At 33.3% G+C, this 26,812-nt stretch overlaps 1 protein-coding gene and 1 non-coding gene across 5 annotated transcripts; both read right to left on the bottom strand.

Annotated features, from left to right (window-relative positions):
- Positions 1 to 349: 349 nt before the first annotated feature.
- TRNAT-UGU (transfer RNA threonine (anticodon UGU)) lies at positions 350 to 421 on the bottom strand. The gene has a single exon. It is a non-coding gene; the product is annotated as a tRNA-Thr (tRNA).
- Positions 422 to 2,214: 1,793 nt separating this feature from the next.
- LOC108340280 (eIF-2-alpha kinase GCN2) lies at positions 2,215 to 25,068 on the bottom strand. Of its 4 annotated transcripts, none has more exons than XM_017577542.2 (29): positions 24,669 to 25,068; positions 24,484 to 24,552; positions 23,913 to 23,972; positions 23,709 to 23,814; positions 23,137 to 23,241; positions 22,425 to 22,814; positions 21,436 to 21,567; positions 21,264 to 21,350; positions 21,069 to 21,155; positions 20,880 to 20,985; positions 19,360 to 19,471; positions 17,534 to 17,588; positions 17,104 to 17,273; positions 16,110 to 16,294; positions 14,628 to 14,776; positions 14,255 to 14,504; positions 13,620 to 13,899; positions 13,425 to 13,521; positions 12,170 to 12,250; positions 11,915 to 11,971; positions 11,220 to 11,351; positions 11,052 to 11,135; positions 10,803 to 10,911; positions 10,581 to 10,717; positions 3,970 to 4,077; positions 3,427 to 3,512; positions 3,159 to 3,261; positions 2,950 to 3,072; positions 2,215 to 2,711 (listed from the first exon to the last, which is right to left on the bottom strand). In XM_017577542.2, exons 1-29 carry the CDS (start codon positions 24,803 to 24,805, stop codon positions 2,601 to 2,603), a joined length of 3,708 nt encoding a protein of 1,235 aa, XP_017433031.1. In that variant the 5' UTR covers positions 24,806 to 25,068; the 3' UTR covers positions 2,215 to 2,600. The 4 variants fall into 4 exon arrangements, with proteins under 4 accessions (XP_017433031.1, XP_052733994.1, XP_017433032.1 ...); XM_052878034.1 differs by having other exon boundaries at positions 10,701 to 10,717; XM_017577543.2 differs by having other exon boundaries at positions 13,425 to 13,518; positions 24,669 to 25,067.
- Positions 25,069 to 26,812: the final 1,744 nt, after the last annotated feature.

Genomic DNA, 26,812 nt, shown 5'->3' with positions numbered 1-26,812 from the left:
TATAAGTTTCAATATCTCATAAATTCAATTTTTTTATGTATAAAAAAAAATAGAAGTCTCAATTTTTCTAATAATCAATTATCAGAAAAAGTTTGAAATCTCAATTCCTCTAACGACTTCCATCTGAATCACTACTTTAAATATTTTAACATAATATTCATTAGAGGTTTTCCCCCAAAAATAGGAGGTGAATATAAACCTTTAATTTATAAGAAAAGAAAATATTATTTTCTCTTCAATTTGTCATATTGAACACGGGTAGATTTTCAAAATAAAGGAAGCAAAAGCATAATTTATTTATCATTTTTTAATAAAGAAAAAAGTAGAGAAGAAAACAAAAATATAATTTTGCCCTCACGCAGGATCGAACTACGGACCTTCAGTTTACAAGACTGACGCTCTACCACTGAGCTATAAGGGCCCTTTGTTAATTATTTAAACAATTTTGAATATGATTGTTTTAACTTGACTTATGTATGAATGTTAACCTTTTTATTAAGTATTTTTAAACAACTTTCTTAAGTTATAACCTCTTTATTAAGTATTTTTAATTATATTTTTATTAAAAATTTTATTTATTAAATATTCAAATTTTTATATTTTTTATTGAGTTTCTATTTTATTAATTTATTTGTTAATTGACTCATGCTAGTCATTATATTAAGAATGGAAAGTTTTATGATTAATACAAAATGATATTGTAATTAATATAAAATGTTTACTGATTTTTTATTTATTTATTAAAAACATGTTGATGAATTCTTATAAATATCTTTTTCTTATATGATGTTCAACTTAGACTCATTTAGATTATTTGCAACAGTCTCTTCTTCAATAGTGATTCTCTTTCATATGATATATTTCTTCATACAATGACCTTTACTAGTCATCAAGATGAACTACCAACCTTGATACTACTAATGTGTTTTTTGTCGAGTGATTTATTAAAGGTTTAATACGTATTTTGGTCCCTCTTTTCGTAGGGTCTGTTCAAATTGGTCCTACTTTTTTTCAAAAGTTCACTAAGATCCCACTTTTCGCAAAATCGATGCACGTTAGTCCTTTTTTAGGTTTAATACGTGTTTTGGTCCCTCTTTTCGTAGGGTCTGTTCAAATTGGTCCTACTTTTTTTCAAAAGTTTCCTATTTTGATCCCTATTTTGATCCCTCTTAGTGAACTTTTCGTATTTTGGTGAGCTGTACATTTTGATCCCTCAAAAGTTCACCTCAACGAAAAATGTACAGCTCACCAAAATACGAAAAGTTCACTAAGAGGGATCAAAATAGGGATCAAAATAGGGAACTTTTGAAAAAAAGTAGGACCAATTTGAACAGACCCTACGAAAAGAGAGACCAAAACACGTATTAAACCTAAAAAAGGACTAACGTGCATCGTTTTTGTGAAAAGTGGGATCTTAGTGAACTTTTGAAAAAAAGTAGGACCAATTTGAACAGACCCTACGAAAAGAGGAACCAAAATACGTATTAAACCTTTATTAAAAAGATATATATATATATATGATTTAAATCAAACTTACATAATAAATTGACACCATTTTTAATCTAAAGTGATATTCCTAATAGTGTTTTTTTCTTTCGAATGAATTTATTAGAGAGAATATATATATATATATATATATATATATATATATATATATATATATATATATATATATATATATATATATATATATATATATATATATATATATATATATATATAAAACTTGAGTTGAGATTCAAACCACTTTAAACTTAAAATTTTCATATATGGTGTTTAACTTATATTCAAATTTGGATTAGTGATATTGTTTTTTGGAAATTATAAAACATGAACTGATAAAAGACTATTTTGGTGATTGTATGCTGCATATTGGAAAGGACATTCCAGTGGACTTCAAAATTGTATAGTTATAAGACAAATATTAGAGAATACAGTTATATTGTTTCCAAAATGTTATGCCATAATAAAAAAATATTATAGAATATTCTAAAATGTTAATCCAAAAATTAATTCCGATGTTGTTCGGTGTCCTTGTTCCAAAAATTTTATATCATTTTCGTTGGCTAAATGCGTAAAATAAAATAGGAAAATCCTGGACACTAAGAAGAATAAAGTAAGCATCCCATAGTGAAATATGGATGAACAGAATACAACTTTTATTTAAGTCCCTACAATACTATGTTGAGATTGAAAATCTAATCATTCTATAAGTATCAAACACTTATTCAGTTTCATTTCATAAAAACCAAAGGTTAAAATACTCATGTAATGTAAAAAGGAAAAAAAAAGTTACAATGGGTCATCAATAGCCACTATTTACAGGGTTTTTTAAGCACAAAAGGAATTACAACTACTCATATACTATGTACATACTTACATCATTGGAAGTCACAACCATGCACAAGGGAAGAGAGGGAAGGGCGGTGACAGCTGCAAAACTGATATACACGAATTCTCTTCTACAGTTCTACATTTTGAAAAGTGAAAAATGGAAGGCATCCACGTTGATAATGTACAATTGCCGAAAATATTCAGTATGTAAAAACTCCCTCTATTAATGTTGAAGGCAAAGCAGTTGCATTTCTGTTAACATTCGATCAAATCCAAATGGAGGGATTTCTAAATTGTGTTGCCATGGCATCCGATAGAAACTTAACTAGGTTTTTTCTCTCCACACTTTTCTCCCTCTTATGTTCAAGGTGTCGAACCTGGAGGCCATAAGTAAATTAGTTAGCACTGCACATAACTTCTTCCTTGCAGAATTATTTGTATCTATAGCTAGAACAATGACCTAGTTCAGTTTGCATAGCTAACACACACACAAAGTCTGAGGTTTTACATGAAGTAGGAAGTCATGTAACAGAATTCTTTTAATGCAACAGTCCCTGAGATCAATAAAATCGCTATAGAACCACCCTTTGAGAATTGAATTGCAGAGAACATTACCTTAACAGAATCTGTCAAGGAGAAATCTGTATCTGCGATGATGACAAGGCATTTGATACCATGTTCATTAGCGTACTCATACTGCTCCGTAAGACTGGGATCAGGGGTAGGAACGAATTCAGCCTGATGATATGAAAGATGAGTGAACAGAAGCAATTCATAAAATAAAAAAAACAATAAGCAGATTATAATTGATTGGATATTTCAACCTTAAAGTTCTCCTCCCATAATTCCGCAACTAGCTCCATGCGCTCCACCAGGAGACCTCCTCCACCTCTAGAACAGACAAGAATATTGGTGGTGCCTTCGTTTCTGAAACAGTTGAGGAAAACCAACTAATCAAGCTTTATCTATGGTCTGCATGTGTTAATCTATAAATTAAAAATGTAACTGAAAAGATAATAACCCAATTGTCAAGGATTTATTAAAATGTTAAAATAACATGACCTAGGAAAGTGTAACTTGAAAGACAATGACCTATTGGGCTTGATATCTACAGGACAATTCTGAATTATTGTCTCCAGTGCAATGCTAGTCCCCACACCAGTGGGAGGATTTCCTTTCTAGATAGCAGAGAAGACATGTAAGAAACAATATAAAATTCACAGTGAAAAGAAACTTTAAGTTGTCTAGAACTGCAAGAAGCAAACACGTCAAAACTGAAGCACATGCAAGTGAAACATAAGACATCATCAGTAACAGATCATTGACATCATAAGTTTGGGAAAAGGTTAAGATCAATACATATATCTGGAGCATGAAGGACAAACCTGAACACGAGGTGTTGGTGCTTTTTCAAATTCAGGCCAAAGAGTTTAAGCATGACAAGTTTATAAATAGCACAATTTGTGATTCAAGCAAATTGAAATTGAATTCTATAATTGTTAATGCATAGGCACACATGATTATTGCACATTCTAAAATGTCTAACATTCAGAGAAATACAGAAAGAAAAATAGGATAGAATATACAAGCCATCTCAAGGTCAATCAGAAAAAAAAAAGTGTGTGCATAACCTACAGAGTCACTTCTCCACAGCTGATGAAGCAAGTAGTCATATCGACCACCAACAGCCAGCAAGGCACCTTCAGAGAGAGATCCAGGACTGTTCTCCTTCCTTAAGTATACCTTCCAAGACAAGTTCAACTTCATCAGAATCACTAACACATATTCTAGCCTTTCTTATCCATGATATGCAATTCCAAAGAACCGTCAAGTAATAAAAATATTTTAAAAATTAAATGTACCCAGTTCTTTATCAAGAAAAAATGCAAAATTTATGGAACATTGATAACCTTTTTCACAAATATTCCATGGTTTTCCTAATTATAACAATTTCATAAAAATATACACAACAGATATCTTGATGATCTTTTTCACATGGAATGCTAGATGTTGAAAACACTAGTGAAAACCAAGTGAGGAAATAAACAAAGGTGGATAATAAAAACTGACTCGTTGATTGATGGATTCAAGTTCATTCTTCTTTCATATAAAACAATATAACCCAGAGGCCTAGACTGATAATTATTACTCGACAAGTTGAACTCCATACCAACAGTTTGATACGTCTTAGTTCTGATTAATTATCCTTTATAACAACTATTTCATTTCTTTTCCAGTATAACCCAAGCAGTGTTGGACTCTTGTGAATATAAAAGATGAAAATAGAAGATCAAGTTTTATTCACTATCCAATGGATAATAACTGAGGCTATTAAATAGCATTACAGGAGTATAGAAAACTGTAAAACTGACTATGCGGATATCTAGCTAGCGTTTCCTAATAATATGATGGACTTATTCAAAACTTAACGGTCCTGAATCACGTGGGACCACTATATCACTTATTAACAAATCCCCCCTTAAACTGAATATTATATCAATTTATAATAGATTCTGCGCACACTCCCAGTGATTTGCGTAACTTCTGGAAGGTATCCAGCTTCAATGGTTTGGTCATAATATCAGCCATTTGTTCTTGTGTCCCACAGTGGATCATCTTGACAGTTCCAGTTTTGGTAAGATTTCTAAGGAAGTAAAATCGGACATCAATACGTTTACAGCGACCATGCATTACTGGATTTTTGAAAGCTCAATAGCAGATCTACTGTCACAATAAATTACAGTAGTAGCTTGGTTTTGCATACCACACAATTTTTCCAACACTCTTTTCAACCATATGGCTTGACAAGCACATGATGTTGCACTTATAAATTCTGCCTCTGTAGTTTATAAACTTACAATTGGTTGTTTCTTTGATGACCAAGAAACAACAGCTGAACACAATAAGAAAACATAACCAGAAGTACTTTTTCTATCATCTAAATCACCTGCATAATCACTATCAGTGGAAGCTAGAAGTTCATTGTCTCCTCCTTTTTTATAGAAAATTCCAAACTCAATTGTTCCCTTTAAATATCTGAGCACTCGTTTGGCTGCCATTAAGTGCATTTCAGTAGGATTCTCCATGTACCTGCTAATTAAGTTCACCACAAACATCATATCGGGTCGAGTAGATGTTAGATACATAAGACTTCCTACAATTTGTTTATAATAAGTCGTATCAACCTTTACACCAGAAATATCCTTTGTGAGTTTAACACCAGGAACAATTGGGTTTTGTACTGGATTGCTTTTATCCATTCCAAACCGTCGCAATATTTCTAATGCATATTTCTTTTGACATAAGAAAATGCCATCTATTCGCTGCATTACTTCAAGACCCAAGAAGTACCTCATTTTACCAAGGTCTGTCATGGCAAATTCATGTTTCATGGAGCTTTTGAATTTTTCAAACATCAACTCATTATTGCCCGTAAAAATAAGGTCATCAACGTACAAACTAACAATTAATATGGTACCTTCCTTTTCTTTCTTTATAAAGAGAGTATGCTCATAGTCACACTTCTCAAATCCTTCCTTCAAAAAATATGCTTCTATGCGACTATACCAAGCGCGTGGTGCTTGTTTAAGCCCGTAAAGGGCTTTCTTCAACTTATATACTTTATGCTCAGCCCCTTTTTGCTCATAACCACAAGGTTGGTCTACATACACGGTCTCATCCAATTCTCCATGCAAGAAGGTTGACTTTACATCTAGTTGATAAAGTATCCATCCCTTTTGAGCTGCAAGTGCTACCACCAAGCGAATTGTCTCCATGCGGGCCACTGGTGCAAATACTTCAGTGTAGTCTACTCCATACTCTTGTGCATACCCCTTCACAACAAGTCTAGCTTTGTACTTGTCCACTTCTCCACTCTCTTTGAGTTTGGTCTTATAAACCCATTTTACTCCAACTTTCTTCACTCCTTCAGGTAGTTCCATCAATTCCCATGTGTCATTCTTGTTTATTGCTTTCATCTCCTCATCCATGGCTTTCCTCCATTTTGGAATTTGTACAGCAGCTGCAAAGTTTGTGGGGTCATGTTCACCAGCTACAAACATAGTCAAATTAGCTTCTGGACTGTCTTCAAAGAGCCCCTCTCCGGTTTCATAGTCTGCCATCCAACACGGTGGTCTTCTACACCTTTGAAAAGGACTAATGGTATTTTCTACTGTCATGCGATCAGAGGAAACAATACCTTCTTGTGAGATATTAGGATCATGTTCTGAGGTATCATGGCACACCTGATGTTCGACATCAATAACCTCGTGCTGGTCATTTGCATCCATATCTTGATCATCCCATTCTAAATCACATGAGATGACTTTTGCATACTTCTTATCCCAATCCCAACCTTTATCTTCATCAAACACAACATCCCTGCTGATGATGATCTTTTGTGAAGCTGGATCATAAAGTTTATAAGCTTTTGATACTTCACTGACCCCCAATAAAACACAACATTTACTTTTATCATCTAGCTTGGTACGTGTAGCATCAGGCACATGAACATAAGATAGACATCCAAAAACTCGAAAATACTTAACTGAAGGCTTGACTCCAATCCAGGCTTCTTCTGGCGTTTTATTTCTCACTACTAATGTGGGACTCCGATTCAAAATATGTATAGACCAGGTGGCAGCTTCAGCCCAAAAAGTTTTAGGCATCTTTTTTTCTGAGGGCATACTTCGCACCATATTCATAATAGTTCGATTCTTGCGTTTTGCAATCCCATTCTGTTGTGGAGTGTATGTAGTCGTAAGTTGCCGACGAATACCATTGTCAGAACAAAAATTGATGAAGTCTTGAGAGATAAATTCTCCCCCTCTATCAGTGCGCAAACTTCTGATTAATGAGTTAGCTTCTTTCTCAACATGAACTTTAAAAATCTTAAAAATAGAAAGAGCTTCTGACTTTGCAGTTAAGAAATAAATCCAAGTCTTCCTACTAAAGTCATCAATGAAGGTGAGCAAATACCTTTTTTTGCTGTTAGAGATAGGTGTGATTGGTCCACAGATATCTGCATGAATTAGTTGCAAAACCTGTGTAGCCCTCCAATTACTCTTCTTTGGAAACGAATCTCGTGATTGTTTCCCAATCAAATAATCCTGACACAGTTTAGTTGGTGCTTTCATCATTGGTAAACCATATACCATATCTTGTTGGTAAAGCGTATTTAACCCCTGAAAACTCAAATGCCCATATCTGCAATGCCAAAGATGCATTTTATCTTCCGTAACAGTGTGGAAACAAGTAGATTTGGCTGAGGGAGAGCTGACATGCAGTAAATACATGCGATTGGAAGATATTTTAGTTTCTATAACTAAGCCATGCTCAGGATGAAACACTTTGCACTTGCCATGTTTGAACAAAATACTAAGTCCCTTTTCTTGTAACTGACCAATACTGAGTAAGTTGTTCCTTAAATTTGGCACAAAGAAGACATCAGTAACGATATATGCGATCCCATTCATGTGTAACCGAACATTGCCTTTGCCAACTACTGTCATACTGGAATTATTGCCCAGTTTGACTGAATCTTTGTAAGTTTCATCAAGATCTGAAAAGTATTCCTTCTTCCCGCACATGTAGTTACTACATCCAGAGTCAAGGAACCACACAATGTCCTCTGTTGCCTTGGTTATGTCTTTGTGGACCATCAATAGCATTTCCTCTTCATTCTCAACATAGTTGGCTTCTCTCCTTTGGTTTGAACATTCCCAACTAAAATGTCCAAGTTGGTGACACGTATAGCACTCCACAGTGCATTTATCAAATCTTTGTCTACCGCGTCCTCTTCCTCATCGTCCAAAGCCTCCACGACCACCACTACGATTGTGCCACTGTTCTATCTGTTGATCTACATGAGCAATTTGCAGGGCTTGCTCTTCCATCACCTGAGATGTTGACGTCAAGCGTAGTTCATGTACAAGGAGACTACTTTGTAATTCATCAATGGTCAGTGTATCAGTATCTTTAGACTCCTCAATGGAACACACAACATAATCAAACTTAGGAGTCATGGATCTCAAAATTTTCTCAACAACTGCAACATCACCTTTGTCTTCACCATTAGCTTTCATCTTGTTGGCGATAGTAAGTGTGCAGGCAAAATAATCATTCACAGATTCTCCCTCCTTCATGTGAAGGATTTCAAATTCTCTTCTAAGTGCTTGCAACTGGGCGCGCTTGACTCGAAGTGCCATGATACTTCTGTTTCAATGAATCCCATATATCCTTTGTTGTATCTTTCTTAAGAATTGTCTCTAGGACCGAACAATCTAATGCTTGGAATAGATAGTTCTTCGCCTTCAAATCTTTTAATTGTTGATCACCAATGTTCCTTTTCTGTGCGTCGGTGAGCATTGTGCCTTCTGCAAATTCAGGTATGCCATTCTGCACCAGCCCCAAATACTCCTTTGAACGCAAGAAGTTCTCCATGAGCAGTGCACAATGGTCGTAATGCCCGTCAAACTTCGGTATAGCAAACTGCACAAATGAGCTTTCCGAACGCCATGGCTTGTTATGCTAAGAAGACTGCGGCTTCTATTTAGGATCAGGCCCCGTGATGGAGCTCTGATACCACAATGTTGGACTCTTGTGAATATAAAAGATGAAAATAGAAGATCAAGTTTTATTCACTATCCACTGGATAATAACTGAGGCTATTAAATAGCATTACAGGAGTATAGAAAACTGTAAAACTGACTATGCGGATATCTAGCTAGCGTTTCCTAATAATACGATGGACTTATTCAAAACCTAACGGTCCTTAATCACGTGGGACCACTATATCACTTATTAACAAGCAGACTATTGTTTACAAAATGACATAAGCGAGCAACATCATGAAATTATTATACCCTTATATAATTTTAATTGTTCGTTATGTGGCACTTGAATCAAGATAAGTTCTTTCAATCTCAATCATTTTTTATAGGTTTGATACAGTTTACAAAAGAAGGAAAAGAGAAGGTAGTTAGTATAGTTGTAATTACATAACTGTAACAAACTATTATAAATAGTATTATTAGGAGGTGAGCAGCTTTTTTGGGAGGAAGAGAAGGAAAAGTTCAGGATTATTGTGGAGAGTGAGATTCTCTCGAACAACCTCTGAGGAAAATATGTTGTAACATTCTAAGCCCTTTCTATGCCTATTACATTGTAGGTGCAGAATTGGAAATAAAGCAATAGATTTATATGACCGAGTCTTGTTTCCAGTTATACTTTTCGTGGTTCTATCAATTGGTATTCAGAGCTTCTTTCTTGGCCCTGTGGTAGCTGTGTGGGACATGGTGAATACAATAATGGAATCAAGATTGGAAGGGCTGGAAAAGATAGTGCAAGATCATGATAGAGCAGAAAAGGAACATCACGAGAGTTTCCAACGGCTCGAGAATTTGATTAGCAGACTTGCGGTAGTTTTGAAAAAGATATCTTATGGTGGGAAACCATCTGACGACTCATCCAAAGTGAATGAAAGAATTGGACCACGAGCAGAAGAAGATAGGGGCCATCCGAATTCTCATTCACGGTGGAGGAAACTTGATGTTCTTGTCTTTGCAAGTGAAGAAGCTTATGGGTGGACAAATAGGCTGGAGTGGTATTTTCGGTTGAAGGAGGTAACTGAAGAAGAAAGAATGCAATCGGTGATGATTGCTTTGGAAGGAAAGATATTAAATTGGTTTCAATGGTGGGAAACATGTAACCCCAATCCCACATGGGACGCTTTCAAAGTTGCAGTAGAAGGAAGGTTTCAACCCACTATGTTAAAAAATCCTTTTGAAATTTTAATTGGATTACACAAACTAGTACAGTCGAAGATTACATAGCAAGTAGCATCACTAGTCACCAGGGAGGGCAGCCAGTTGTTTCTCTCCAAATTTAAGCCAAATTGGAAAACTAGGTAGAAAAGAATAGCTTGGAAGAGTGCAGATAGATACAGACAACGTAAAATAATTGTAGAAACTAGAATGCAAGATATAAATGTTGCCTTTGCATTACTCAATCTTCAATCATTGTGTAATGCCTAAGAAGGTTATTGAGGGATACAAGCTATTCATATACAGACACAGTATCTCCAACTCCAAGTCTCCGGACCAATCCAGCAGTTCATATTTAGAAAAGACAAATCCCAAATAAGGATTGAGAAGTGTTTGCTACAAAATGCAATCTTGGTGTTGGTAAAATATAACAAAGGTTTAATAGTTTAGGGGAAAAAAGAAAAAACTATAAGATTATGGTACCTGAAAAAACAAATCTCTGTGATAACTTTCAGTTGGTGGCATTAATGCATCAATATATATATTTTTTTCAATCTTCCATATTCTCAGGAGACTGACAAGCTCAGACAACTCATCAAGTACCTTGAATGTACGTTTATCTGCAACAGTTTACTATTGCCAGTAAGAATGAACTTTCTTCTCTCACATATATAGTACATTACAATCTAACTATAAGAATAATACCAGATGGAAGAGCTCCTCTTAAACGGGGGAGTGCATGATCTGCAGATCCACAAAATCTTAAACCTACAGTCTGTAACCTATTTACCTTAGCCTCTGCTAAATTCAGTTCCTGAAAAGTATTAAAATTAACTGAATAATTTCATTTAAAACTGTTTTCTTTCAACATTATAGTTAACAAAATGAAACTAAAACAACCCAACAATACTAATTGTAGCCAAAGATGCAAGATTTCCTTACAAATTTTCTTACCTGCAAAAGCTGCCGCCTTATCACGACCCATTTTGATTTCCTTTCTGAGGATTGTGGGCGTAAAGAACCCATCATGGAGAGAAGCTTCGGAAAATTAAATATGGTTATACTAGATACCCACAAACTTAATAATCTAGGCCATATGACTGCATCACTGAGACTACATACCTCTGCTACTTTGAGTCTGTGTTCTACCTTGACTCCAGTCCATGACCAAATTGCATCCAGAAGGTCAGCATGGTTGAGATGAATGTCACATGAATCTGCATGAAAAAAACAAGTGACTACGTCCCTTGTGACCTGTAATACAATTAGTAAATAAGCTGAAGTTTAGTATACCACAAAATGGTCAAACATCATACAAAACAAGTCTGAAGGATTTCAGCTCAGAATGAATAAATTTTATGTTGGGCAGTGAAGATTCTGTCTTTTGAGATTCAATGTCTTCTATTTCCTTGTTTCCTTAGTCATGTATTTCCTTGTTTACAAGGATTTATTATCTTCACATATTTAGATTAGGAAAGCTTCTTTAAATAGTATACATTATCTATTCCCTAAAACATGGGGATCCAACTGTGAAGTGATTATAATATAAATTCATATGGCTGAGAACTAATATTTCAAGAAATATAGTCATATCTCAAGTTTTATTTCAAAAACAATATAAAAAAGGACAAATTTATTTACCATGGAATGAAATCTAGGACTTGAGCTTCAACTGACAACCAAGTTGTACAGCTAACTATTGAGCATCATAATGCTATCATTGATAACTACTTATAACGACTTGCAGAGCTTAATAAAAAAGAAAACAAAACCAGAGTGAAATAGAAAATCTAACAATATGCAGTAGAAAATTTCACCTTTATGACCTCTGCTTCTGTCAATGCCGAAGTGCCACCAATAATGTCAAAATCCCCCTGAGGGAAATGATTTGAACAGGCAACAAGATTTGTAGGAAAGTTCCATGAAAAAACATCACAAACCACCATAGAATACATGAGGAAACCCAACAAAGGAAAATGATCAGATCTCATTTGTAGAGTTCCCTCAAATTGATTCGATAAAAGAAAGGAACAATAACAAAAACTCATCAGAAATAAAATGTGGAATAGTACCTGAAGGTAGCGATTTGGCGATGAATGTCCAACTGCTCTTCTAAAGACATATGATATCTCATACCGTTTAAATGAAGATTTCTACATATCATGTAAATTTGTTTCACATTCAATACTTATGCCGTGCAGAAATCCAGCTTAAATAATAGAGAAGCAATTGAAAAACTGCCAAGGACATTATATTTCTTTTAGATGCAGTTCAAATATTAAAATTTCTTCTACCTCTACATATTATACTTCTGTTGCATGGGGCAAAGATGATATGAGCAACACTACAGAAAAGTAAAAAAACTGCATCTGTAAAATTCTTGTTTTGACATTTTCAATTTAGAATTTTTACGAACAGCATTAGGCTGTGCTGTGATTGGTTCGATTTCTTTTTATATGATTTGAAAATTTAATCTCGTGTTTGGAACTTACTATGAAAAATCGGATTATTGAATCTTATTTTTGGAACCTCACAATACCATAGAATTGATTTTATGTAATTTTATTACATTAATTGTTTACCCTTAATATAACATCTCTCATTGTGAAGCTAGACTATTAGGCATGACTCCGACATAAAATTAAAAAGTTAGCATGGGTAAAATAGCTTATCTATTTAATGTCAAATCAAATCGAAACCAATTCCACCATATTTGAATGTACTATTAAATCTAGAACATTAAAGTCGTCCATGGGATCTAAATAAATTCATTATCTATTTTCCAAATTACTAAGCACAATTTAATTTACATTTCAAACACACTCATAAGAACAATAAACTCATTTTGCTAACTCTATATCTTAACAGAGTTCCATTTTTAAGTAGGATTTAAGAAATCCCATAGCCGTTGTGTTTAAAGACCATCAACATCAGAGTTATTACCACTTACAAGCACAAAAGCACATTATATAGAAGACCAAGTTCTATGATCATTATTTTACATTACCACGTCAATCCACTAATGCCATCTGACCTACTATTATAGTTCATTAAAAAAATTTATGATGCAAAAGAATTTCAAAGTGAATCTTGAAGCATGGTTTATACATTAAATTTAATACTCAAACCACATTATTTTCTGTCTATTAAAAGCATATTAGAGAAATAGTCAAATAACTCTACACGAGTTTGCATCCACAAATCCAACATTACAACACCACCAAAAATACTCCTGCCTTTAATGGTATACCAGTTATTAAGAGATTGACCATCTTATATGCAATTGCCAAATTTAAACACAATAAAACTTAGCTAAATATTCAGTACCTGGTTAGATATAATCCAGTTCACAAACGGAAAACGCAACTCGTGGCAAAGTTCAAGCATGTCTCCTCCATACGTCAGAAGTTTAACTGCATTTCTACTAAGCAAAAATAGAACGAAAAGAGAAATCTTATATCTAGGCTGACAAGTTCATAAACAATTGCCATAAGGCAGAAAATAAATTAAAAAGATATTGACCTATTAAACTGTGGACAATCTTCCAATAATCTCATTGTTGATATTTCAAGGTGCTTTGCACAATGCTGTCTAAAAATTTCCCTGCTCATATCTACAACATAATCCCGAACCTCTGTTTCAAATTCTGTGTACTGAATGGATGAACTGCTATCTCCAACTGATCCCAATCTACCAACCTGACGAACGTGTTTTGTGCTTAGCATCTCTTCGTCAAAGATAGCATTTAAAATTTTATCATATATGCTTGTATCCTCTGATTTCTGCATTGTTCTAAGGATATCTGAACATAGAGAATTAAAAGTTGTTCAGGAAAATGCAAGGTACTTTAAAAAAAAGTCCCAAACGGCATGTAACTCTTAGATGCCAACAGTCTGTACCAATAGTGACATTTTAATTTGCATTATTAACTGCACTTACCAAGATCATCAAATTGTTTCTATATTTGTACTCCTAGGCACTCAAAATGTTTCAGATTTTTGGAAAAAAACTATAACCAAATGTTGTATTATATAGATAGCTAACCTCATCTAATAGGATTAGGAAATGAATTAGTTGACTGATAACAATGCAATATGTAGGTTTTATATGAGAATACAGAGTATCAGAATGCACAAAAAAATGTCATAATCACTTGCCATCCAATAATTCAGACTCCATTCGCTGAGGAAATGCATTTTGCAGAAGTTCTGTGGCAGAAGGGCGATCTGAAGGAGCTGGAGACATTAACTGCCTCAGTAAGGATTCCTGTTCTGGAAATTCAGCAATCCAAATTGGTGGAACTTCCCCTTTCTGTTTCAAATCAGATAAAACAACGTGTCTCTCCATTGCTGTCCCAAATGGGTGCCAAAGCTCAAAGAAAACCACTCCTAAGCTGTACATATCAGCCTATAACCCAAATAAACTCAAGAATCACATGATTTGGCATAAATCAACAGATTATATGGGTGCATAGATGTAAACAGGAATCAACCAACTGATTAGAATAAAATAATGATGAATGCTATGAACCTTTTCATCAATCTTGGGCCATCCTTGCTCAATTTCAGGAGCTGTATAGAAATATGTCCCCACTTGTCCAGTGCCATCAATGGAAACTCCAGTTGCATCAGCAGTGTGGCCCACATCTTGATCCAGCTGCTCTAACTTTAAGAACTTGGCTGGAAAAGGGGGAAAGTAGAAAAATTGATGTTGCATCTAAAAACAACCATCACTCCCTTCCAGAATTGAATGTTTAAACTATTATATGGAATAATTCTATATGATTTTTCAATTAAAAAGTAGGCAAACCATATTGAGACGAGTGGAAATAGGTCATGTAGTGGCAGGGCTTTGTTCTCCATGGAGGGGACCTTAGCCCCCCTCCAATTTTTTTTTAATATATATATATATATATATATATATTAATATATAAGTAAAATAATTTGTTTTAATTTTAGTATATTTTATATATTTAGCACCTTCAAAAATTTTACACATCAATTTTGGCACATCCAAAATATCTTCTCAAGATCTGCGACAAGGCCTACGGCTTGGCTTACACAGATCCAGGCCAGGCCAAGTTAATTTAGGAAATAAGGCAGGCATTTAAAAATGTGAGATCATACACTATTCAGAGAGTCTTTTATGTCCAATATATATATTGGTCCATTTAAGCAAATATTTAGTATTATTAATATATTAAAATTGTTATAATATAAAATTATTCGTTTATTTACCTTTCTTAATTATTGAGCATGTTGACTCACTTAAAAAATAAAACTTGTAAGATTATATAGAGATAATTTTATATTTTGTATAAGGACTTTATTACAAAATAATTTTTAAATAAGCATTTATTATTGTATATTATATACATGTATATACATTATTATGGATAATATATATACAGAATAAATATATTACATAATAATATAAGAAAATAGTAATTATTAATAAATTTAATGAGGCCAATAGTACAATAATCCCATTGGCCCTTTAAAGGTTTTATAACAAACTTAAATAGACTAACAAGTCAGACTAGACTTTCATGTAGGTTAGGTCAGACTTTCATGCAATTCAGACCAGACCTCAGAAAAGCCCTAAAACAAGTAAATAGGATAGAGTTAGACTTAATTTCTTTAGTGAAGGTCAGAGGTACCTACCAAAGTGTGGTCTGGCCTAGCCTATTTCCACTCTAAGAAAGGTAAGCCACTGCTGTGTAAACAGGTAGAATAATAATCCAGGGAAAAAATTGCATATATGTGCAGGTATTTACTATTGATCCTAAACACAAAATTAGAAATGCAACTTTGATAAACAAACTTTGTGCGTGCAAACTAAGACCAGAATATATAAACAAATTTCTCGGCCTATAAAAAGTTCTGAAAAATTCATAAGCATCATTCACACACATTGAAGGTATCCATTGTCACAATAAGCAAGATAGAGTAAATATTTGAAAAATACAGAAAAGAGAAAGAAAATAAACATGTAATGTAATCAGGATCTTACCAAGACCAAAATCACCAATTTTAATATCATTGCGAGCATCAAAGAATATGTTATTTGGTGTTAAATCCCGATGAATTATTCCTTGTGCATGTATGTGTGCCAAGCCTTCCACTATTTGACGAAAGAAATGCCAAGCCAGTTCTTTGTCAAAATGATCGTATGATTCAAATTTCTGGCGAAGAGTCCTTTATATCCGACAAATCCACCCACAAAAGAAAAGGAATGAAATGTAGTGAATACAACAATAATGAGAGGGCTTGTGAGTTTGTGCTTGCGTGTAATACAGTATCCAACGAATTTGGGAACTACGTAGTCTCTACTCTACTCCCATTCCTACCTATTTGTAGAGTCAATAAGATTCTAGGCTGAGGCCAGAATATGTGACAGTAAAATTGTCTAGAGACTTTGATTTTACTCATTATTAATTTGCACTAGAAAACTGTGCTAGTCAATCAGAGATTTTAAGAAAACTGCAGATACAGACTATATCCTTTGAAGACAAAGTAAGACCATTTCATTCCTTTGTCAGTTAGACATTCCTCGGATCGTGGGATTTAACTTTAAATTCATTTGTTTCTTTTTCCTGTTCTGCATTAGGTTTTAATGCATATAGCTCACACACAACTATTGGTGTATCATTCAGTATGAATAAAATCTCTGTTTTGGAAATTATGATATTTGCAAATATAACTCCCAAGACTCTAATCAGCCACAAACTGAAAGGCTGTTCGTTATATCATTATATCATTTATACATAATCAACTGGGTAACATTAATCAAAGGATCAATTGACTTAAAATCCTAAATTGTTGCACAAAGGAAAAAAGAGCAATTCTATGCTTCTAAATAATATTTCCTTACCATACCTAGAAGGGGGCGAACACTAGACTTGAAGCATACACAAAGGATGGGTTTTTGACAAGCTTATTATCATTGAAGTATGGTCCCACAAATAAATTGGAACGCAAAGAACAGAACTTACTGAAAATCTTACCTGGGACAGTATTCCATTTGTATATAAAGGTAAGTTGATTCAAGCTGTTTCTCATGCCCAAAGACATCATTGGAAGTTGCAGCGGTAAAGCTGAAAGTAGAGCTTAGTGTAGTCTTTGAACCCCAACCAGAATCACCAGAAGAATCAGAAACTCCAGTTTCAAACCATGCCTGGAAATTGTATGGTTATACAAGCAGAAAATAATGTGGAAATAGATAAAGGAAAGGTTATATATGTATCTCTACTCATTGACTCTACCAGAAACTGTATCCTCTTGGAATATAATTAAAGCAGTATCCACAACAAATTACTATATTGAAAAATAACAAAAAATTCAGTTAATACAGAATCAGAAGGAAATAATAAATTAAACAAGAAACAGAAAATGTTTCAATAGTAAAAAAATGGCCACAAAAGGAGAAAGTTCTACCTGATAATACCGAACGACATGTTGATGCTGTAAACGAGAAAGTGTAGCTACTTCCCTGATTTTCACACAATAGATAAACAAGAAATGGAAATAAAACATCTATCTGGAAAACAGAAGAAAAGATGGAAGAATGAACAAAACAGACAGCAGTCAAATGACATTATTTTTCCCATTCTCTATTTCAATGAATCCCGTCTGCATCTTCTGTTAAACTGTTATACATCCTTTCTTCTGGCTCTAAGATCTATAAATCAAATAAATCTTATCTTGGTTCCTTTGCTATGATTAAAGATACAAGAGAAACTAGTTAATGCAGCTATTCATGGCTTGATTAATTTTGAGAACACAATTTAAGGAATAAAGGATAAGTAGTAATCAACATTATTAATGAGACTGAAAGAAAGATTAAGTAGTGTTTGGGCCAGCTTATTTCTAAATTTTCTTCTCCTCAAAGGAGAAGCTGAGTCAAACATAAACGTTTATATATATGTTAGCAGGAGTGGCTTATGTGCAGCTTTTCTACATAAGGCAAAGTTCGATTCCATTTAACTTTTTACTATTAATATTGTGGAGATTTTATTTGTCTCAAATTTTTATAATTGTGAGCGGTAGTATCAACTGGGTACATGTAGTAGAATATTTTGTATATGAAGAAGATGAAGAATGCAAGTTAACTTCTAAAGCATCATTCACAATATATACAAGAATATAAAGGATACTTGAAAGTGCTATCATTAAAAAAATATGAATTAAATTATTTTTAAAAAATTTAAAAACAAAACTATTAAACATTTGTATTTTAACATTTTATTTTAAAATACTGTTATGAAAACTAAATTTAATTGTTATAGCATATCTTATTTTATATATATGTTTTATGATTTGACAAGATAAATAGTTTTAAATAAAATTAAATCTTTTAAAAAAAGATTAAACTACCGTTAATTTAAAAGCAAATTTAGGCTAAAAAAGGTAAAATTTAACAAACAACTTTTACTTTTCATTTCAAGTTCTTAATTTTTAATTTATCTTTAAGTAACTAACAGGTAAAACTGAAGTTGGGCCAAACATACCATTGCATCTTGGAACAATAATTGTAGTGACAATAAAATCATAGATGGCCCACTAAGACAGGTAGATGAAATACAAAATTGTGAGCAAACAAAGTGTCATGAAACCACACGTACTACAATACATTAAGGAAACCAAGAAGAGAGAAAATGTTGACAACTTAACAAGATTAGTTTACTAGGACATAATCAAACACCACAACAATTAATATTTTTATCAGATTATCAAACTTTTAACTACCAACCAGACTTCCCAATACCCATACGATAAATATCACGTATTTTAAGTCAGAACAAAAATCAATCCCAGACTTCTAAAGAGGATCAAGTTTCAACAAATATGCTTACAGCTTCAAAAAACATGTTCCATAACCTCAAAATTAATCATAAATTTTAGCATGCAGGAATTGAATTAGAAAGAGCAGATGAACAATCCAACCCACTTTCTTAAAAGAAATTGAAGATGTAAAACAATTAAATTGCATAAAATTTTCTAATATTATACAATATGGTTACAATGTAATTTACTGTGATAATCATGCATTGAATTATTGTTATTAGTGATACAAACGCATATTCACAATATTTAACAGGGAAAAACAAGGTGAGGGAGTTTAATATTTCATAGAACCTATAAAATGCCTTGGAAAAAGGACAACTAATTTGTTCTAAACAATATATATTAAGATCAGAAGTGAGTAACAGTTAGTGTTGCCAAGGGTCTAACTAGCTCCTTCCGAGCTCATTAAGGTTTACCTTAATATTCGGTCAGGCATGCTTTTGTCCTTAAGGCGAATTCTCTTTACTGCATATTGCCTTCCGTCAAGTTTATTTTTGCACAGCACAACATGACCAAAACCACCATGACCTGTTTCAAAGGCCAAGCAAAACTTTTACAACAGAAACATAAAGGTTTAATTGCACTTTTAGGCCCTTTATTATAACCAATGTCCAATTCTGGTCCCCAATATTTTTTGTTAAATTTTAGTCCTATTAATTTAATTATTGAATTAAGTCCATCTATCAGTTTTATATTCTTAAAGCTCCAAATGTCATTTTCTTCTCAAAATCTCTGAATTGAATCATTTAAATCATTCAAAATTTTGCTGAAAATCCACCAAACAAGACATCATATTTGGTCCAAAATACGAAAATTTTAAATCTTTTCCCTTCACAACCCTAAATTCATATCCTACAAATTTCTAGCATTTTAACTTTTCATAACATTCTTTTCTCCTATATGTGTGCTAAACCTTTAATTATTTGGTGAAAAAAAAAATCATTTCAGAGTTTAATAGAAAAGAAAACTGATTGGAGAATTTGGTTGTATTTAAAAATTTAGAGGATTAAATTCAAGCTTGTTAGATATATGACGTCTTATGTTAATTAGGGAAACATAGACTTTTGCTATTGTTTGATATTGATAGATATTGTTGATATTGTTTTTTAACATTATCTTCTATTTACAATATTTATGTTTGGTTGTCATTGTGGGAGTCACACACTCACACATTAGTATTAGTTGATGGATCAAAAATGAAATTAGGTAAAAATGAGAAAACCTAATTAACCACTCGACAACACACTATTTCATCCGATAGTCATAAAAGAAAGAAGCACTATTTTCAAAGATGCAGCTGAAGTGTAATAAATTAATTTTTTTTGTTTCCAGGGACGGGCAGGAAAGGGTTACATCGGCACTCATTTGCAGCCCAAAGTCTCACATTTGAAGAAAAGGAATAACAGTATAAAAAATTGAATTACTTTCTAAAATCAGAAATTTCAATTTAGAAAATGAACTTTAAGTTTAATTCAATCTCAGAAAACCGACTAGTAAAATAAGGTCTACACCCACTTATATACTATAATATGGTAAGATCTGTAGTCAATGTGGGATCTCCAACACACTTTCCACATCGAGTACTGGACTTCTCGTGTGTTAGATTAGATATTTGTGGATGGTTTGATAGCAACTTAATAAGGAGTGACATGATATGCCCAAAAATCATTATTAGGATAGGCTTTGATGCCATCTTAGAAAGTAGACTCCTCACAAAATTGGTTTCTAAGGTGAGATTGAGCTATAACTGGTTGATCTTTAGTTAATCTGAGATCTCTAACCCTATTTTTTCCAAAGCTATATCTGGAATCACTCCTCTTATAATTTCCAAGGAACATAATGTGCAAGAACTCAAAATCATCTACAAAAAAGTAAAACTACAACAGATATTATACATACACATAACTCAAAATAGAAATTCATGACATTCGTTTACCTAGAGGACGCAGCTCCTCAAAGTCATTCAAATATCGTGAAGTATGGGAAATTGTGTTCGAGCCTCCAAGATCAGGGTTCCAAAATTGAGATATTCTCGATGAAGCCTAGACAATAAATATATAGATGAAATAAGTAACAAGAAATATAGTGGTGAGAAATGGATCAAATGTTCCAGTGATTTGCCAACCAGGTGTTTGTGGAAAACACGATCAAATGTTTTGTTAAAAATGGATGGTGATTTAGATGCCATATCACGTGCTGAATCAGAAATGATCTGGGAATATAACTCAAAAGGATTAGGATAACTGCAGAATAGACATTATCTAAAAATTAAAGCAATAATATATTTTTATTTTTTATGAACCGGTGATCTTTTTTGTACCCCTATATTATACAGCTCTGTTACCACTTGTGGCAAACAGTCAGCCAATGATCCATTAGAAGCACAAACAAGGCGAAGCATGTGAACCTAATACAAAAAAGAAGAAACCCAAATCAATGCTGAGCAGAATTCTCATGTGAAGTGAAGCTGACAACAGTAATTAGAATTTTACCATTAGTATATCCTTTTCAATTGTTTGAGATGGTTGATGATGAGGCAAGAAGTCAGAAGGCAGAGCCTTTGGAGACTCACTTTCATTAATACCGTCATTATCTTCAGTTGTATACTTATCAACAATAAAATACTGCAGGTGTAAAGATAGAAAATGAAGGATTTGACGCAAACAAATGTCTCAAAGAGATACAAGCCAATTACAATAATACCAAGAAAAGAGTAACAATGACATAATTTCTAAATTTCATTTAAACATGAAACATTTGCCATCCACCGAAAGAAAGGAGGCACAGTTCATTAATTCAAGGAATTTCATCATAAAAATCTGTGTTGAGTTATCTTGGTTAGGTAAATTGGAACAAAGCTGGACCTATCTGATGAACTGTTGCAAGAAACTAAAGTTATCAATTCAGGTAGGGTCTGGGTAAAAGAGGCCATCTAGGCAAGGCTTTTCTGATGAAGACTAACATGAATAGGTCTGCAAAAGCCTGGCATAGGATGACATATGCAGATATACAATAATTTCGTCCAATTATAAAATTACCATTTTTTTCATATTTTTAACTCATTGTGCAATGATTTCAAACATCAAACTCACATATCTAACAACAACAACATCGAACCCTTCCCCACCAGGTGGATCAACCACGTGCAAATGACACCATCATGTTTTGTGATACATAAATGTTTAGTAACATTTATTATTTATTCATGTATCATATCTTTATTACTAGAAGATATCAAAGTTTCTCTGTTTATTCTATTGACTTTACTTTCTAAACATAAATAAATCAATCGCATTGTTGTAGAAACAGACAATTTAGGCTAAATGCTTCTCTATTTCCTATAGTTTAACAACAATGAGTCCATCTAAAATTATTGCCCTAGCCAAAACATTAATGTAGAAGACATGGAAACAAAAGAAAACAATAGACTTAAATAAAACAAGCAGTACATGGAACTTATGAGAACAAAATCATATATTACCTCTTTCTCACCTTCATTATCGTTTCCTACAAAATCCTCCTCTGATGATGTACTTGAACTAGTCAAAGATAAACTACTTTTGCTATCTTCAATAACTTCTTCGACAGTACCTAATTCGGCAGGATGTTCTTGCATAACTAACGGCATTTCCTTACTATTAAATTTCTTCTCATGAGCCTCAAAGCGTTGTTTTGAGCCATCTAAATTAGACAAGGGAAGAGAAGAACTTTTCCTGGCAGTTTCATCCATTCCAAAACCCCAACTCCACGTTTCTCCATAGCCACTGAAAAGGTCTATGAAACCATAAACAAAGGAACCCTTCTTACTTAAAGATGTCTTATCCTTGGTAAACATTTCTTCATTGCTTTCCACAGTTGAATGTAGAAGCTTCTACAGAGGAGGACAAAAACATGCTATAATCAATTTAAACAGCAAAATAACTTGATTTAGAGATGAATCATCAAAAGCTACATGCAAGCACAATTAAAATATAAAAAATTATAAAACAGATTCCGATCAAGCATTAGCAGCAATAAAGTAAAAAAGGCTCTTGGTTAATTTTGAAATTAAAAGGCATCAACAGTTCTACACTGACTTCATCAAACTTGTTTTTGTATTAAAATAAAAAGCAATGCTGTTATTGTAATAAAAAGCTTCAGAGAATAACAGTAGTTATTATATCTAAACAGAAAATATGGAATAGTGAACTCACAGAATCATTTGATATGCCAATTGGCTCAATACCAGAAAGAAATTCCTGAGCAGCCTCAACCAGATTATAGATCATTACTCGTCCCTCCCTAGCATTTAAAGTAGCCTGAGAAGGACAAGAACAAAGTGGAAAATGAAACATAAATACATTTTGCTCCTTCTCGAGGGGAAGTACAAGAGAGAGACCAGCAGCTATGACAAAAATGTACTGTGCTTTATGATATATGTGGGGGTGATAAAGAAAAGGAGAAATACAACAAGAGGGGCAACAAGATTCAACAAAAGCATAAAACCAGACCAAAAAGGAACCTATGGGGCCAAGGAGGAGTGGGGGGCCAGGGGTGGGGCTTTCAAGAATATGTCAAGGTTTCCCAGTCTCTCTGCATATTACAAGTAGCAAATCCACCTTTAGGTAACCTCTTCCCTTACTATATACTTTGGCACCCCAAGATATGGTTGCTTATATTTGCTTACAGTACTCTTAAGCACCAGAAGCATCAAAGCCCGAGTAACCACAATTTCATCCTTGACACAAATATGATCACAAAGCTAACAACAGCACAAGTGTTCGACCTGATCATGGAGGAGAGATAAAAGCTTATCAGTATCAGCTTCTGATAACCCTTTCTCCTGTGTAATCTGCAGCTTGGGACACTTGAAAGGATACCCAGGCAAGCACCTAGCAAGAAAGAGAAAGAAATGGTGATTGAGTTGGCAGCGAGTCAGCAACAAAGATCCCCTTAACAAAAAAAAGTAAGGGTCACTAACTAAACATACCTGACAACAAGAGCAGCAGAAACATCTAGATCTTCATAACCCATGTCCTTTGAGTAAGGCCTGTTCAATTTCATGCAGAAAACAACAAACAACAAGAGAGATAATTATTAGCAACATTAATTTATATATCAAAGTTTTTCTATGCACTATCAAAGTTTAATTGAGTAAACCACCATTATTGATCCCAAAAAGTGTATAATGTTGTCACATTAGTCCTTGATACCAAGAAAGTTTCAAATTAGTCTAAGAATTCATTCAAGTCCCCAAACTTAACCATTCATTGTCATCTTGGTCGCTAAATACCTGTCAATATCATCACTCTAAATCGTTATCTTGATTGCATTTTTAGAAACTCATTAAACTTCTAGTTTCAAGGACTGATATCAGTGTTATACACCTTCACTAGCGTTAGATTTTATAAACCGTTAACTACTAAGAAAGCGTGATAGATATGATTCTGGAACCATCATTGTAAAACATAAGACAAAAGGCAAAATGTTATTGAGTGACTTGCATATAAATTATTTAACATAATATCACATGAAGAGAAAAAAAAAATCATAAGAAATACCTGAGCTTAATAACTATACGAGGAGGCGAGCCTGGAAGAACTTTGCAGTCTTCTTGGAAAATAGCGCATCTAAACAAGCAACAACATGTGCATTCATTTCATGTTAACGAATAAAACACATGAACTGCATAAAATTCAAATCCACGCTGATAGCTAAGCGCGTTGGAGCTAGAGAAGAAGCTTACACTGCGGTTATCTCTTCGGAGAGCTGGTCGTAATCGTCGGCGCCAAATTGAGAAGCGTGATCTTTGGACTGCGTTCTCCCCTTGCTCCGGCGACCGCTCCCGCCTCCGCGCTTCTTCTTCTTCGAACTGTGCCCCATTCTCAGCTGAATCCTATTCGGTTTCAATCAGCGCGGTGAAGAAGAGAGTCTTCGGTTTCGAAAACGATGAAACAGCGAATAAATAGTGATGGAGGTGCCGAGATTTGGGTCTTATATAGTGAGAGTGGTCAGAGATGAGCAATACTTTGGTGGCTTCATTCATCTGCACCAGCTGTGATTGATTTCGTTCCCCTTTCACATGCTGTAACGCAAAATTAAACTCTGCATAATGGAAATAACTAGTAATAGAGTTTCGAATTTGATGTTAGCACCACGACACTTTTGAACTTGTACACAAGTTGGTTGATTAAATCCAAAACAGAGGTTAATTAACTACGGAATAGGGTTAAAATCACAATTATGTCATCTTTTTTAATTAATTAAACCAATTTAAAAACTACAAGTCACGGTACAGAACATTGAGGAGATTTCAAGACATACTAAATTTTTATTATTTTCAATAAATTTTTACTAATAAACAAATATATTTGAAAGTACGTTTCTAACCTTTCTCTTAATTCTAGGATGTGTATGGGAGAATATATGATCGTAGACTCAGCTTACCTTGTAGATTAATACCAAATTAATAACTGATACTACGTGATACATAAACAATGAAATGTCGATTTTTTTTTTTGTGTTAAAAGCTAAAATTACTCTTTTTTTTACTAAAATTCATGAAAATGAAAAGGGTGCTATAAAATTCATATTTTAAATTTTTGAATGGCAGAATTTAGAATTTATTTTTACTATACAATTTAAAATATATTTGTATAGAGTGAAATTGAATGTTTGTTAATATAACGACACTTGAAAATAAATTAAATGTGTAGTATTCGTTTCTTTAAACACTTGAAAGATGGTATTTATAATATTAAACTTTTTAAATGGTAAAAATATAAATTTGTGAAAGAGTAAAACAAACATAGAATGTGTATATGAAATAGAAATATCACATCATATATTATTATAAATTAAGGTTTACGTGAAATAAACATAAAATGCTTGCATGTAAGCTAAAACTATTAACATGATAATGCCAACATTAAACATGTAAGCAATTAGGCAATTTCTTCCTCCATCTCATCAAATTTCTCCTTCCACCCCTTAAAACTTTTTCCTGAAAATGCTTACCTTTTTAAAAAAAGGGTGTTTGACTTAAAAAAAATAAAATAAAATTCTAAAGTTATTTATTGTGTTCAGAAAAAATAAATTCCAGAAATGATGGGGTAGAGGAAGAAAATTATGGAGTGCAGAAAGTAATTGCCAAGCCCACAGTCATGAAAAAAGCTTCAGACAAATGAAAGCCTTAGCCTTTGACTTCCTGCACCCGTACAAATTATTCGCACACTCCCTCGTATTTTTAAAATGATATTTTACTTTTTGAAAAATAACTTCCGAAATAAATATTCTGAAAAGAAAAATTGGAATAAGATTTTTAAAATTTTTAGAACAAAGTTTCTAAAACAAGATCGAAACCAAAAATTTCGGAATATAATTTTCAGAACATATCTTAAAGAACCATCATCCCATAAACCACTTAAAAATATTGTCCGAAATATGTAAACTTTAACACCAATATCTTAAAGAACGTATCCCAGCAATAATATATAACCGACCAACAACAGTCTTGCGCATAAAAATCAAAATATAACGATATTTAAAACATAAACAAATTTCAATTTTACCTGTCTTAATTTTAAAGTTAAAAACATATTCAATCCTTATATTTTCTTTTTCACAATTTATACATTCGTTTATGCATTATGACACAGAAATGGCAATTTGTAAAACAATTCCTACATTAAATTTTATGTTAACTTTTCTTTCTCAAATGTACAAAAGCAAACTGAAATTAGATACATAGAAATATCCAGAAATGTGTCATAGTCTTTCTTGTTTTGTTGTTTGTGAGAAAAGAAAAGAAAAGGAGTGTAGTGTGCCACATATGATATAACTGGTTTGTAAGGAAAGAAAAGAAGTGAATTTGATGAGCTAAAGGGAATT

Source organism: Vigna angularis, chromosome 5 (genome assembly GCF_016808095.1).
Source record: "Vigna angularis cultivar LongXiaoDou No.4 chromosome 5, ASM1680809v1, whole genome shotgun sequence".
In the NCBI taxonomy this organism is placed as follows: Eukaryota; Viridiplantae; Streptophyta; class Magnoliopsida; order Fabales; family Fabaceae; genus Vigna; species Vigna angularis.
This window is presented reverse-complemented; position numbering and strand designations above follow the sequence as displayed.